Source organism: Pyxicephalus adspersus, chromosome 2 (genome assembly GCF_032062135.1).
Source record: "Pyxicephalus adspersus chromosome 2, UCB_Pads_2.0, whole genome shotgun sequence".
Taxonomy (NCBI): domain Eukaryota; kingdom Metazoa; phylum Chordata; class Amphibia; order Anura; family Pyxicephalidae; genus Pyxicephalus; species Pyxicephalus adspersus.
Window position 1 is genome coordinate 103335572 of NC_092859.1, and position 14514 is coordinate 103350085.

The 14514-nt window shown below is 37.1% G+C and overlaps 1 protein-coding gene across 1 annotated transcript in view; it reads right to left on the minus strand.

Moving 5' to 3' along the window:
* Positions 1 to 10553: 10553 nt before the first annotated feature.
* Positions 10554 to 14514, minus strand: part of CDHR3 (cadherin related family member 3) — a 28884-nt gene continuing 24923 nt past the window's right edge. Inside the window, exon 19 of the mRNA XM_072401674.1 lies at positions 10554 to 12851. Within this exon, the coding sequence (XP_072257775.1) occupies positions 12493 to 12851 (359 nt within the window). The 3' untranslated portion in view covers positions 10554 to 12492. The remainder of the gene's footprint in view (positions 12852 to 14514) is intronic.

Below are 14514 nucleotides of genomic sequence, written 5' to 3' on the forward strand. Positions count from 1 at the left end.
ACCACAAATGTTCCAGATCAAATGCTTTGACTTTGAAACTTAGGTATGAATCCAGTAGATCCATGAAGATTAAATTGTCTCCATCTTCCAAGATTACATCCACTGTAGTTTAAATTTTGATGGGACAAGGTATTCCAAATGACTTTCAACAGCATGCATAGGCAAACTATATATCCAGCAAATTGACACAAAGATCATCAATGTAAGACTGTATACTCCACTGTGTCACAGTCACAATAATTTCAATAAAATGTTGGAAACAAGCTTTAGAAATATTAGAGTAATACATATCAATCATACGAGGTCTCCACCGTTTGTACCTCCTCCTGACCGTGCATTGCATTGCATATACCGGTAAATGTGTTGTTTTAAATGTGTTGTTGAACAAAAGCACATTACCAAAGCAGAGTCCAATGTAATGTATCCCAGAGGTGGAATATTCCATACATCTTCATGATCAAGAGACAAACCACCAGATGTAATATTGGAATCCTCACCCACATAGTCCATAAATGATTCTTAATGTAATGTAGATGGGATAACCATCATAGGGCTCCTGCATGTGGACTGTAATGTGTTTTGTCACCATCCAGCTTTTCCCCCAAAGTAACATAAAGCTTTAAAGAATTCACAACAGGTTGGACTTTGCAAAGGACCATATTGGTTTTAATTTGTGTCAGACCAGAACACAAACTAGGCAGTTGAAAGGAACACAGTGTATAACATTTAGTAATGAAGAATGCATTTTCCTGAAAACTGAAATGAAACAAAAAGTATATTTGCTGGTAGGCATCTGCTGTTCCTCTTCAGTCTGATTTTCCATGTGGTAACAGCAAGGACTTGAGCAATAGTATTTTTTTATATTGCAAAGTTTATCTAAACCTTTGCCTTTTTCTAAAATTTTGATAAAATTCAATCGGGCCTAATTGTCTAAAGCAGTCTTCAGGTGCAGTGTATATTTTATATATACAGCTGGCTTTGGCTTTAAAGAACCTTTTGGTCCTAGGTAACTTCTGCATTGCTTGAATGTTATTAAATGCTTGTTTAGTGCTATCGGTATCAGAAATGTAGGAGAAATAGCAATGATTGCAATCTGCAGATCTGCACAACACTCTTGTCTACAATTGCAGATTTGGCTCCAAGTTATCCCAGGCGAATGCTGTCTGTCGCGGCATCTGCCGATAAAATGCATTTGGACATAGTGGCCACTAATGTGTACAGTACACTTAGCAGTGTACACCAAAACAGAAACATAACAGCATATTATTGTGAATATGTGGGAAAAATTAATTTAAAAGGAAAAAATGTAGGTTACCTTTGCATAATTTCTTTTGAAAATTAGATGGCTGCTATAGTGATCTAAAAGCCATTGTTAATTAAAGTTATCAACCTAAAATCAAAGCAGAGGTTCTTGCTTGCATAGCTGCATGTTAATTTCAAGTCAATAAGAAAAGTATTAGGAATGAGCCACTCGGGCAATCATTTCTTTTACAGTTTTATTTAATAGACTGCCTTCAACTTTAATGGTTTATGAGTGTAAGTTGCCTTTTCTCATGTGAGCACTAGGTGGCAGTGTTCTTCAACCGTAATAATTTACAAAGTAGCTTAAAGCTGAATTAAAAAAAAAAAAAAAACAGCTTTACATTCATACCTCCATCCCTCTTGAAATTACCTCCATTGTGTCATGCACCATCCTGTAATCCTCCTTAATGGAACTACTTAATGGAACTGAGAACAGGTTTAGTTTCCAGTAAACAGGCTCTAAACTTTGGAAAAGAGACGTCTCTTAATCGTCCCAAATTATTTTGATTATGATGATTATTTTCCTTTATTGTTGTCCATGTTTGAATCCATGTGTACTATACCACTGTGGTTTACCAGGCATTGCTTACTTGCTGTTAAGCTGTCCTCTTTTTTTTTTCCACTTGTATTGAAATTAAAAAAAAAAATTGAAACAGAATGAACTATGAAAGGTGTTAATAAATACCCATTATCACGGTAATGCTGCTTACAGCCACCATCAAAAATGGTAGTAAGCTGTCTAAAGCTCCTTTGATCACCGATATAGCCTAATGTTTTCTACACATACAAACAAATCTATGGGAGTCCTTCAGGTACTCACATAACCTGGGCAGGCAGAACCTAAATCAAGACCAGCAAGTTGAGCTGGGCCGTGATCATAGTGACAAAGTATTACCACAGTTGGGCAGTATCTAATGACTATCCAGTCCAGGATCTGTGCCTTTTCTTATCAGTTCAATTTCCAATTTTGCATGAAAGCCTTAGAACTAATGGCCGCTTTCCCAGCTGCACTGCCAAGACCTGCAGCAGAACCTTCTGACACATGATCCCTGTGTTATTTTACCAGGCTGATTTGTATTAATCCATGAACCAGGATTTCACTGGCCTGGAAACTACAGGCCCCCGGATGTTACGCTCTTTGCATGCAGGTCATTTCTTCTGAAATATTGTTACTGTGGATGCTTTATCCCAGGGTCCTGGGAACTTTGTCTGCAGGGGACAGGGCAACTTCCATTTACTATCCTGGAACTCTGGGTAATCTGGTTGACCAGCCAGCACTGAACTGATCATCTGACCATGCAAATAAAGTCAGACAATACTAGTACAGTGTGGTAAAAATGTTCTAAATTTAAAGGTGTGCTCTCCTGTTTTTTTAGGATCTTCCCCGTCATTAGAGAAAACTGTATATGGATCATCTCACAACTCAACTTGTTCAACAGCAAACTAAACTGGGATGTTTCCAGGTCAAGGGATCTGCTGGCTCATGGTTGTTACACTCTTATCCATGGATTCATAGGGTTTCATGCAGATACATAGCTATTTCAACCTGTACAGATATTCTTTACCTATCCTATTTGCTGGCTTTATTGGCATGGCTGTTGAGTGAGGGGGAATCACAGTCTTCAACTCATACATATAATTCCTTAAGCCATATTGAACCTTCCGTTTGATTCAACTATACTTTCACATGGACTTGTAAAGTGTTGATTATTGGTTTTCAGTTTATTTTTTTTCTAAAGCTGCCATAAGTAGAGGAGTGGAGGACTCTGCTAGCAGCTGCACAACCTTGGCACCCAGTGGAGAAGCAGTGGCAAAGTTCATGCTTTCCACTAGAGAAATCTATCTAAATCAACCTGTGGAGTCTTGGACCTCTGCAAAGAGATGACGGCTTCCCCACAGAGAGTAGTCTTCAATCTTCAGTAAGCAGGGACTCTTTTTTAAAGAAAATATAAATTAGGATTTTGTCTTGAGGCAGCTGGGCAAATTGGCTACTTTTCAAAAGGTAAACAGTACATTAGGTGTTTCCAAAGGCTCCTACCCCAGGAGTGAATTCTCTTTTCTGCAGCTGAATGTGGACCAGCATTTATTCCTAATACCATATAGGGCAGCCATGGGCAAACTTTGGCTCTTTGGGCTTTTTAATCTGGCCCAAATATTGGTACAACATTTTCCACTAGCAAAAATAGGTGACCAACAACACTATTCCCACTGAAATTCAATGTAATTTGCATGTAAGTTTTCTTTTACTTTTAGCTTATTGTTTTTACACCTAATTTGTATCAGTTTATACAAACACTCCCCATTCATCTGATACTGGCCCGGCTCATCTGTCAAATTTTAAAACTCATTGTAGCCCCAGAGCCAAAAAGTTTGGCCATTCCTGATCTATGGGCTGGTCTCTGCATGGGCATTGTACACACCCATTTGTACACGCCCCATGGTAGATTTATTTTACTGGTAGATTTTTTTCATTAGAACACCGGATAGGGAATCCCCCTCCTCCGCAGTGTCTTCGGAGGAAGGGGATCCCCCATCAGAGATCTCCCCGCGGCAGCCGAAGGGAGCCACAACAAGGAGGCTGAAGAGCCGCAGGTTGCAGACCCCTGTCATAGACCATTCCACTGGAAGTTTGAAATGTGTTTTACCGCATAATGGCAACTGCTATGCATCAATTCCAATTGGTCACTCAACAAAACCTAAAGAATATGAAAATATCAAAACGGTCTTACAAAACATGGTCCATATGTGTTTTATAAATATGTGATTTAAAAATGGTGAACTTCTTACTTGGACAGCAAAATGGATACACAAAGTACCCATGTTTCATCTGCTTGTGGGATAAAAGTGACATGGCCTCCAAGAGAAAACATGAAAAAAGGTGCAGCGAACATCATTAACGAGCCAATGGTTGGCAAAGAAAAAATCATTCTCCCTCCACTACACATAAAGTTGGGATTAATGAAGCAATTTGTTAGAGCTCTGAACAAGGACGGTGATTGCTTCAAATATATTTGTAGATTCTTCCCTGGATTGAGTAATGAAAAATTAAAAGCAGGAATCTTTGATGGACCCCAGATTTGGAAACTGATAAATGATTCAAATTTCACAGGTTACATGACTGATACTGAAGCTTCTGCCAGGCACAGCTATGTCATGGTTGTCAAGAACTTCTCGGGTAACCATAAAGCACAAAATTATGAAGAACTGCTACAAAACTTGCTCCTAAACTTTAAAATTGGGTGCTACTATAAGCAAAAAAAGTACACTATCTCCATAGCCATTTCCAAAAATTCCAGAAAACCTTGGTGATTGCAATGAGGAACAAGGGGAGAGGTTCCATCAAGATATAAAGGTGATGGAAGAAAGGTATCAGGGCAGATGTGATAAGACACATGATGGCAGACTACTGCTGGAGCCTTCAATGCGATTGTCCTGATCATCAGCATAAAAGGAAATCATACAAACAGAGTTTTTCAATGACTTTGTGATTAGTTCTGTAAATATACTGAATATAGAATATATTGACATTAAGTATTTCAAAAAATGTATTTTGTATACATAGGTATACCTAGTTAACTTTGCTTATTTTTCATGTTTCATTAGTTTTCTATGAGGTTATTATTGAGGTTGTTATTTCAAAAACTAGAGCCAATCTAGCAAACCAATACCATCTTTGGAATCTGTGCATCAAACATAACCTAAAATTACTTTAAACTGTGTGGCAAGAAAATGATTGTTGACCAGTGTAATGAGTGAAAAAAAGCAATTGGCTATTTTGCATTTCTTTAGTAATACCAAAGATAATGCAACTAATGATAATAGTAACAATAGTAATACTTCACTTAACCGTGAGCTGATCAATCAATCAGAGCCTCCACGGTCCTTGTCAGGCACCATTAGGAAGATCATTATTTTACAAATGTATTTAGCTTTTTAAAAAAAATTCATATTGATGGTCCGCAGAATTTAAAGGTATGAATTTAGTGGTCCGTGAGGTTCGAAAGGTTGGCAACCACTGATCTAGTACCCAATCCACCAGTAGGTGGTGGTATAGTTCAGTTTTGTTAGGATTCCTGTGTCCCCCAGTAAAAATCTTACAATGAATACAAATATATTTTCTTTTCTTGAACGTCTTTTAATACTAGTTTGTCATTTGAAAAGGAAACTATTTTTAAGGAACAGAACACCAAAAATATATTCTTTTTCTCAAAAAGCTTTAGACCTGAAATGATTTTATTTTATGTAAAATATACAGTGCCTTAGAATATAGAGCTATTTGTAACAACTGGAATCACCATATGTTTTGTCCAGTGTGCAGCACCAGCATAAAAGTCACTTTTATATTTTTGAATAATAAAATCATTTATTAAATACTATTACAAATCTCTATTTGAAAAGACATCTTTATATGATTTTTCTGATGAAAAATATAAAAATTGAGGTTGATGTTATTAAGGTTGGGAAGACAATTACCTGAGCAAATTATGAAGTCCAAGCACATCTGACTCCAGGTTTAGCTCATCTCATTTTAATGGTAAGGAAAGGGCAATTGTTGTACCCTAAATCCAGTGTTAACAATCCATTTTAGGATGGTAAAAACATTGCTTCTCTTATTCTGACGCATTCCAGATAATACTATAAAAATTTGCAGAAAGCTGGAATATATTCTCATATGACAGGCATCAATTAAAAAAAATGGATCAAAGGCCAGCTCAAGACACAAGTTTTGCATTTTAGGACTGGGGAAGATGACAAGCACATTCTCTACTACCAGGAAATGGAAATCTATATATTTGTTGGGGGGTCTAGGATTTTGCTTTGGCCACTGTTTAGGGATGAATGTAAAAAGTGTTTGTAAAACCGAAAAAGAACTTGATTTGCTATATTGATCTGGTCGAAGTAAGTTTAAAAAAAAAAATATGTAGACAAGGAGGAGTTATAGACATGGAGGGGTGTTTGTGTTCCTTGTAACCCCTCATAAACATAAGCAGGACTGTGTTGTCATGTTAAATTAAAGGTGGTAGCATACAGTATTTCTGGTACATCAACTGTACTTGCAGTAAAGAGTTTCCTAACTAGGGAAATGCATGTATTTGTACTAAATATATTTATTTTTGCTTGCCTTGTCATAGACTTAAAGTAGTGTCTACTGACAATTTCTCCCCTCGTTCTCCCCCCCGCCCCTCTCCAAGCAGAACTGCGCTGTATGTACGAGAACTGAAATTGAATAGTTGTGGCTTACTTTGATCAGTTTATGACCCATCACAGGTCATCACATTACATAACGTAATGTCATTATGTTTGAACAAAGTTATTACTCCAGACCATTTGGAGAAACTATCCTGAACTAGGAATGTCAACAACAAACATGTTTTTTCATGTGTACATTTTAAATACATTAGCTTATGTGTAAGAAGACATTTTGTGTAACACAATAGTACAAGATAAAGTAATAAATCAAAAAGGTGTTTGTCTGTTTTCTGTGTGGTGTAGGAGTGTGAAGGTTTCAGACTAGTAAATAAAGGTTGGTCATAGACGTCATGCTGTAAATAGCTGTAACATGGTTACTATCAAAGCATCATACCGGCCATGGTAACAGGCAGATTTAAGTAAACCAGGCACCTTCTAATGTACACTTCACTCTGAGATCCTAATGAATTCAGAATACAGTCTTGTTTTATTTTATTATATCATCATAATAATGCATTTTCTGAAAATAGGACAAATATTAATGGATAGGATTCATGACACAAAAACTATTAAAAAAATTAGCAAACTGAAAATGGTGAATAACATTGTTATCAGTAAGAATCTGTGGTTATTAGTTAACAGGACAACATTTGAGGTTGTATAAGGAGGGAAGAGAGTAAACACTGATAGGGAATGGACAACATGAGACAAATTTATGGGGAAACTCGAATTTTTATGAGCAAAGCAGTTGTCCATGCAAATAAAGGGTTGGGGCCCATTGTTACTTTACAAAACATGTGCTTTTCCATTGGCCGGTTGTTGTGGGGGGGGGGGGGGTTGTCAGCGACTCATCAATACAAAAGTAAACTGTTACATTGTGTCACTGTATATTGTAAGTTGATACATTGGACCTGATTTATTAAAGTTGTCCAAGACTTGAGAAGATAGACTTCATGCGTGAACCTGGGTGGTCCAGCACACTTGTAATGGCTTTCCTAATAGTCATTTGCTATTAGTTTGCAAATGTTTTCGATCCTGGACCTGATCTATTCCAGGTTTTCTGGATCACCCAGGTTCACCCATGATAGTCTAATTTCCCCAGTTTTCAAGAGTTTTAAAAAATCAGGCCCATTATGTCACTGCTCCTATACCTGAGTTTAGGTGAATGCTCAGATTGCATGATAGCTTCGTCCTCAGGATCTGTAAACCCAGCTCACTTTGTATATAAACTTCATCTTCATACTCGGCTCACATTTCTTATGTTCCAGCCTTATACCCAGAATTCCTGAACTTAGCTCATTGTTAGAATGTATCACTGAGCAGAATCACCAGACTAACCTTGAATGGGTTTGACTCTACTTGGATCTGGCAAACTTCAAAGAAAATTAAAGTTCCCAAACCAAACTATGGACGTAATTACCCTTCATTAGTATTACCTGTCACAATTGCCAGTGTTCTTATGTAAGCTCTGAACTGTTTTTCAAGAGCTTAAGTGGCAGGTATTTTAGGTGGATTTATACATCACAATGGCAATAGTCTAAGATGATTCCATCTTTGACCACATAGGATAGAACATTTTGCTGTCCTCTTTCAATTAAAGATAAAAAATATGCCATTTGTCATTACATTCTGCCCCAAGGGTGCCAGCTGACAACTCCTGATTGTTGTTCCTTTGTTTTTATTTTTTTCCTTTGTTTATCTACTTCCACTATTTTGGAAGATCTAGCTGGTTCCCAACAGATATGCTGGCCTGCTCTCCCCTGTTCTCAAAATGATGGGATGGTTGTTCTCTCACACACAGGTTTACCTTTACTGGGTTCACTATTGCTTTAGTGCAGTGTTTCACAACTAGGGATTCGGGGAACTCTAGGGTTCCTTCAGAGGTTGCTAAGGGTTCCTTAAGCCATGAGCAATTTGAACCTCCCAGGTAAGTTTAAGGGACACCAATGATCTTTTTGGCTATCTGTAAGTTGTCATCCTTCATGCTTGCTAGCAATATAGGAGGCATTCTTCCTATTGACCACAACACTACTGAGAGCTGTTGGTATAGTAATAATAGCAAGGGTTCCCTGAGACCTGAAACATTTTTTAAGGGTTCCCCACAATAAAATAGTTGAGAAAGCCTGCTTTTAGAACTCTGTTAAGCCCAGTTGGTAAGATGGTTTTTCTAATGCGTTAACACAGCGCTTATTATTTTATGCACTTTCTCTTGTTTTATGCACATTTTACATGACATCTGTTTTAAAACAATTCTACTTTTGTTTACTTTGTAGTTTCTTTGTAGATCAAACAAGTTAAACCAGACCCTTAATAAGATATCTCGACAGAGGGGTTAATTTAGCAAAGGGAATTATCAGTCTGCAATTATCACTCTAGCTTAGTGACTGAGCTATAGCTCTGCTGACTTTAACCATCTAATCATGTGCAAGCAAAAAATGTACATTTTCACTATATTCCATAAACTAGGTTACAGTGTGATATTTACATTACATCCCAAGCTCCTTTAGTAAATTAATCACAACGTCTTATTAAATGAAAAACATCCAATATATTATGATGTCTCTGAGCTTCTGGGCAGTGTGAATCGCGTCAGAGGGTATGATGGAGATCAGGGCTGTCATGTGAATCATGGTCTGTAATTCCCTTTTCTAATACTATGTATGTACAGCAGTGTTTCGAATAAAAAGTTTTGTGGGTTTATTATCCCTTGGAGTTTCAGCCCTATTTATGTTTTCTATTAGATGGACCAGGGAGTGGGAAAATAACATTACTTGGACTGTTAAAATGCTATTGTTCCTTTACACTTTTTAAATATATAATACTGCACAAGGATCACTCTGTACTACTTTGTTTTTCCTTCTTATCTTAAAAACACTTATAAAAAACTACGATCCATGGTGTGCATAACAGAGAATCTCAGAAGAGTTTTTAAGGGAAAGCTCTTGATTATTAATGGTCTCTTTCAGGAAATTTAACGTGTATGCGAATCACATACAAATTGCACTGACTTGAAAATGAGCCAACTAAACTGTGCAAGTATAGCATTTGATTGTTTTAATTTCAAGTTGGCTCAGTACATTTGCTGGTGCTTTGCATAAAAGTCAAATTTTCTAAATGTCATTGACCATCTCTAATTAGGATATCTCCATAAACCACGCCTTTACAGTTCGTTTAAAACAAAGTAAATACATTCAAAGTTTCAGATCAATGTAACCAGTAGTGTATGTTGGGCCTTAACTATATAGTACAAGAGGAATAAAAGTAAGGTAAGTATATTAGACATTAGATGATGGCTTAATTGAATTAGGAAATGTTCATTGTGACTTGGAGAATAAAATGTCCAGGAAACCTTTTTCAGCCTGATCACTATGGTTCTTCTAAGATAAATCTATTACTAGAAATGGTACCAAATCCACTCACTCCATATTAATGACCATGTCTATGCCAGGACCTGTTCTAACAATCACTAACCTGACAAATCTACTGATTCCATGTCTTTAAGCAGCTAAATCCTAAATGCATGTTGCAGGGCTTTGAAAACCTTTAAAATGTAGTCATACAAAGCTGGATGTGCCTGTCCTGTAAGGATCAGTGTGTTTGGTAACCTGATCTTAATATTACTAGCTGCCTCTCCTGAACAAGATGCCTTTACTTGAGCACTGATTGCAATGCTTTGTTAAGTAATGGCAAGTAGCTACTTAAGATTAGAAAAGGATAAATCAAAGGTCAGTAAACCAATACTATTATTTACAGGTGATGCACATGTCATTTTAAAAGCTCAGGTATATCCAAATGATTTGATCATTATGGAGACATGACTTTAAAGTATATAAGCAAACATACAATAAGGGAGAAAATCAATCTACAGCTTTGTGCCTCTATTCATATGATAACAAAGAAGAGATTTAAAGTAGATTAGCATGAAGTACATAAAATGATCAGTCTTTAGAGCTAAACCGGCATGCTATATTCTTAAGGACCAAATGCCTAAAAGTGGCCTTTGTATACATTACATAGAAATACCTGATAGCAATTGTATTTACCAGTCCAAAAAATGTGTTTTCAGTTTTGTTTTATTATTTTTAGAATATTACAAACATAAATATCAATAAATTTAATTTTTCAAACATAAATTACCAATATACACAGTTTTTAATTATTGTGTTACTTACTTTGTATTTAAACTTCACGGTAGACAATTTTTGGGGGGACAAAAATATTTTAATCCTCCTCCCCTCCACAAATTGTGTTTTGTTGTTGTTATTCTGCCTTCATTAAATATATTTTTCCCTAATCTATGTACACATGGTAGATTTTTGTCACCAGAGACAAAGGATCCTGAATGTCACGCCAAAATCTAGCATCCCCCCAAAGTTGTATATCAATGTGTCCTGGCGAATCAATGATTCCTTCGGAGGAGAGCTTTCCTATGGAGGTGCCCACAGCAGGGCGCTACTCTCTCCCTTTTCCATAGAACAGAACAGTGCTGTGTATGTAGTACTCATTCACTCTCCTGTTACTGGAAACAATAAAAAAAAACACTGTTTTGCAGCAACAGCAATCTGATGTCTATACCGGGCTTTAGTTTGCTCTTGCTGCCTTTCCCCTGGTCAGTGTGAGTGGAAATCTACCTGGGAGGGACAGAAACAGCAATATAAGCTTGAGATATAACCCTTCGATGTTCTAAAGTTAAAATATAGGGCTATGGATAAAGTTCTTGTTGATTAGTTTAAATTATAAGTATCATGTTTGGAACAGAATTTTGGACAGACCAGTCCATTACCATACCAATGTATGGCTAAACATTGAAGTTAAACTTAACTAAACTCCAGCTCAATGATTTCATATTGCTATCAAATCATAAAAATGACCATAGCAATACTGACTATTTAGTGTCCAGTCAAAAGATTGGGTTTAGACTATTGCTCACCACCTACCTCCCATACATCACCCCTACTACTGTGTCCTGCCTTCATTTGTAGTCACATGGTTATCACTGTAATATTAGGAAATGTAGCCTAGAACCCATTGTTTTTCCTGTTTTGGGTGTCACATAATCACATTTGATTGATTTTCCCACAAGATGAATTCAGAGATATTTATTTGGCCCATACATTGTGTATTCTGTTCACCACTTTGCTTCTGTACACTGTATGTATTCATTAATCAACTTCATTACCTTGTTCAATTTTGGGTTCCACTTTTTGTAAATCAACTTACAAAATGACTTTTGACTTGACAGAATGTAATTATTGATTTTAAAATTCTTTTTGACTTTGATGTATTGGTATTCTTTGATTTAATCATTTACACCATACAAATATGTAACTTAGATAAAACTTATTTGTTTTTACAAATTTCAATACACATTATAAAATACATAGTCTAATGCTTCATTGATTCTATTTAAACTAATTATGGCAAAAAACGATGGAAATAACTAATCTGAAGTGCTAAAAACAGATTAGAGCAGGACTGTCCAACTCTACATACATGCCAGGTTTACATATAAATACAATCATTTTCCGACTATTTTAAACTAAACCTGGGAACCTGTTGGTTGAGGACAGGATCAGAAAGCCTTGTTTTTTCATTAAGTCACACAGAAAAATACATAACTGTTCTAGAGAAATAAGGTTAAACCTGTCAACCCTCGCTGCAAATAAAGTTCCTGGCCAAGAATTTGCATTCAAGGTTTCAGTGAATGGTTGTTTCCAGTAAAGTGCTTCTCTCACAGGTATCCTAATTTGTGACAGACTCCCTACAAAATCACCTAGAATGGTGGTCCAACTCTAGTGCTCTGCCATCTTCTTTTAATGGTGGTTCATAGATGGTATGTAACCAGCTAACATATTCTACCAATGGCAAAGAAGAATTATTTTTTCCTTACATCATATCACATCACATGGGTGTATAAATTATTACATGTCTATGCGTATTACTCTTTTAGGAAGGATTTAGATGAAATATGGCAGTACATCTTTACTGCCTTTGCCTATTTTATTGTATAGCATTGTGAGGTATTTTTGGAGACACTTTTGGAGACAGCCTTGGTGAAATTGCAACCCTACTGGTAGGACTTTTACTTCTGGGCATATTAGGGGATGTTTGGTTAGTAGATTGAAGTCTATTAGGTGTTGCAGGTTTTGTAGCATTCTTTCCTTCCCCTTCCTTGGCAGGATTGTTGGGTGGTATTTCCTTCTTGCTAGGGGGACCACTTGATGCAGGTGGAGGAGCTGTAGGTTCAGCGGGACTGGCTGCTGTTTGCCGTGGACCTTGGGCTGTGCTTATTGGTTGTTTTGTGTCTTTCCATCTTCTGGCACCAGACTTGGAATTATATTCATAGACATTTCCTGTAACTAGAAGATCCGGACAGAGTTCTTCAGTTTTAGCACATACTAAGACAGAAATGACACTACAGGCTTTGTACAATAAGGTGAAAATTGATCCCTAGCAGTTTATAAAACTGTGATGCAAACAGTTTAAGCAGCACAAAACTGTCAGCTTCCTTAATGTGATTTGGTTAAACTGGCAAGGGATTTAGTCTAACCCAACCAGTGGAACATATACCATTGTATGAGGAATTTCCTGTATTATCCCACATCCAATATTTGTATTTCTAGCCAGTGAGTGCTTGCCTTTTGGCACTAATCCATGTTAATGCTCAATTCATTCTTAATCAACATAGCCTACCACCATGTCATGTTCTTAGCTTCCCAATGCCAGAAGTTAAGTCTCATACATTTAATATTATAAAAGACATGTTATGCTGCTATAACTGTGTCCATATCCAGCTCACCACTGAGAAACCAAAAAAAAGGCAAGAAAAAAGAAGGGGAATACATAAAGGCATTTACTTTTTAAAGTGGAACAAAAAACTCACTTACCTTTACTTCCACAGATCCCTCAATCCCCCTTGAGCTATCTTCTATACAGTCCCGCGTTGTCCTGGTTCCTTGCTTCGTCCCAGTGCTAAGGAAGCACTGGGTGCTGCCATCTTCTTTTGGCTCCATCACCCAATCTTGCACTGCGCAGGTGCGAGGTCAGGTGACATAACCTGCTGGATTTGTAAAAAAAAAAAAAGCAAACCTCACTGCGCATGCATGAAGAGCAGCCCAAAGCTTCCCTGGATTTTTGACATACGTATCCCAGGAGGCTCTGCGCTCCCATTGGATCTTTATCGCTGTGGTAAAAGAAGGGGCTTTGCCATTTTTTGTAAGAGGCATTTAATGAAAAAAAAAAAATTAAAACACATTTTTACTTTATATAGAAGAGTTAGCTACCCTTCTCTATTTTCTATATAAAGTAAAAATTGTGCTGATAGGTCCACTTTAACTTAAGTAGAGAGGACAAAACAATGGAACAAAAGACAAGAGACCTCCTAGCATTCACCTTGTATATCTATAGGAGTATCTCACTAAGAAACATTCTTAAGCTACGTACACACTTCCAATTATTATCGTTGGAAAACGAACGACGAACGATCCTGCACGATATCTACGAACGATCGTATAGCACCGATCCTGCACATAGAGATAACGACAAGATCGTTCGTAGATATTGTACACACAATAGATACGATCGTTTGAGCGATAGAGGAACTATGTGCACGACAGGAAAGTGAACGAACGTTCGTTCATTACGCATGCTCAGACCATGGACGATCAACGAACGACCGTACACACGAACGATGTTCAACGATCGTCGTCCAATCCGATCCGCCGGTCCGGTCGTTCGTTTCCAACGACTTTCCTCGTTCGTCGGCGTCGTTGGTTACTTTTTTTACGAACGATTTTTGCCCAATCGTTCGTTCGTCGTTCGTTTTGAACGATAAAAATTGGAAGTGTGTACGCACCTTTATTCATGGCGGATATTTAACATGCACACTAGAATCCCTCATGGGTTAAACCATAATTGGGTTGTGACTTTTTATGAATGTGAATGTTTGTCTCCATACATACTTTGTGAAATATTATACATGGATATACATATATAAAGATTTTTTATGTGACAATAAAGTGT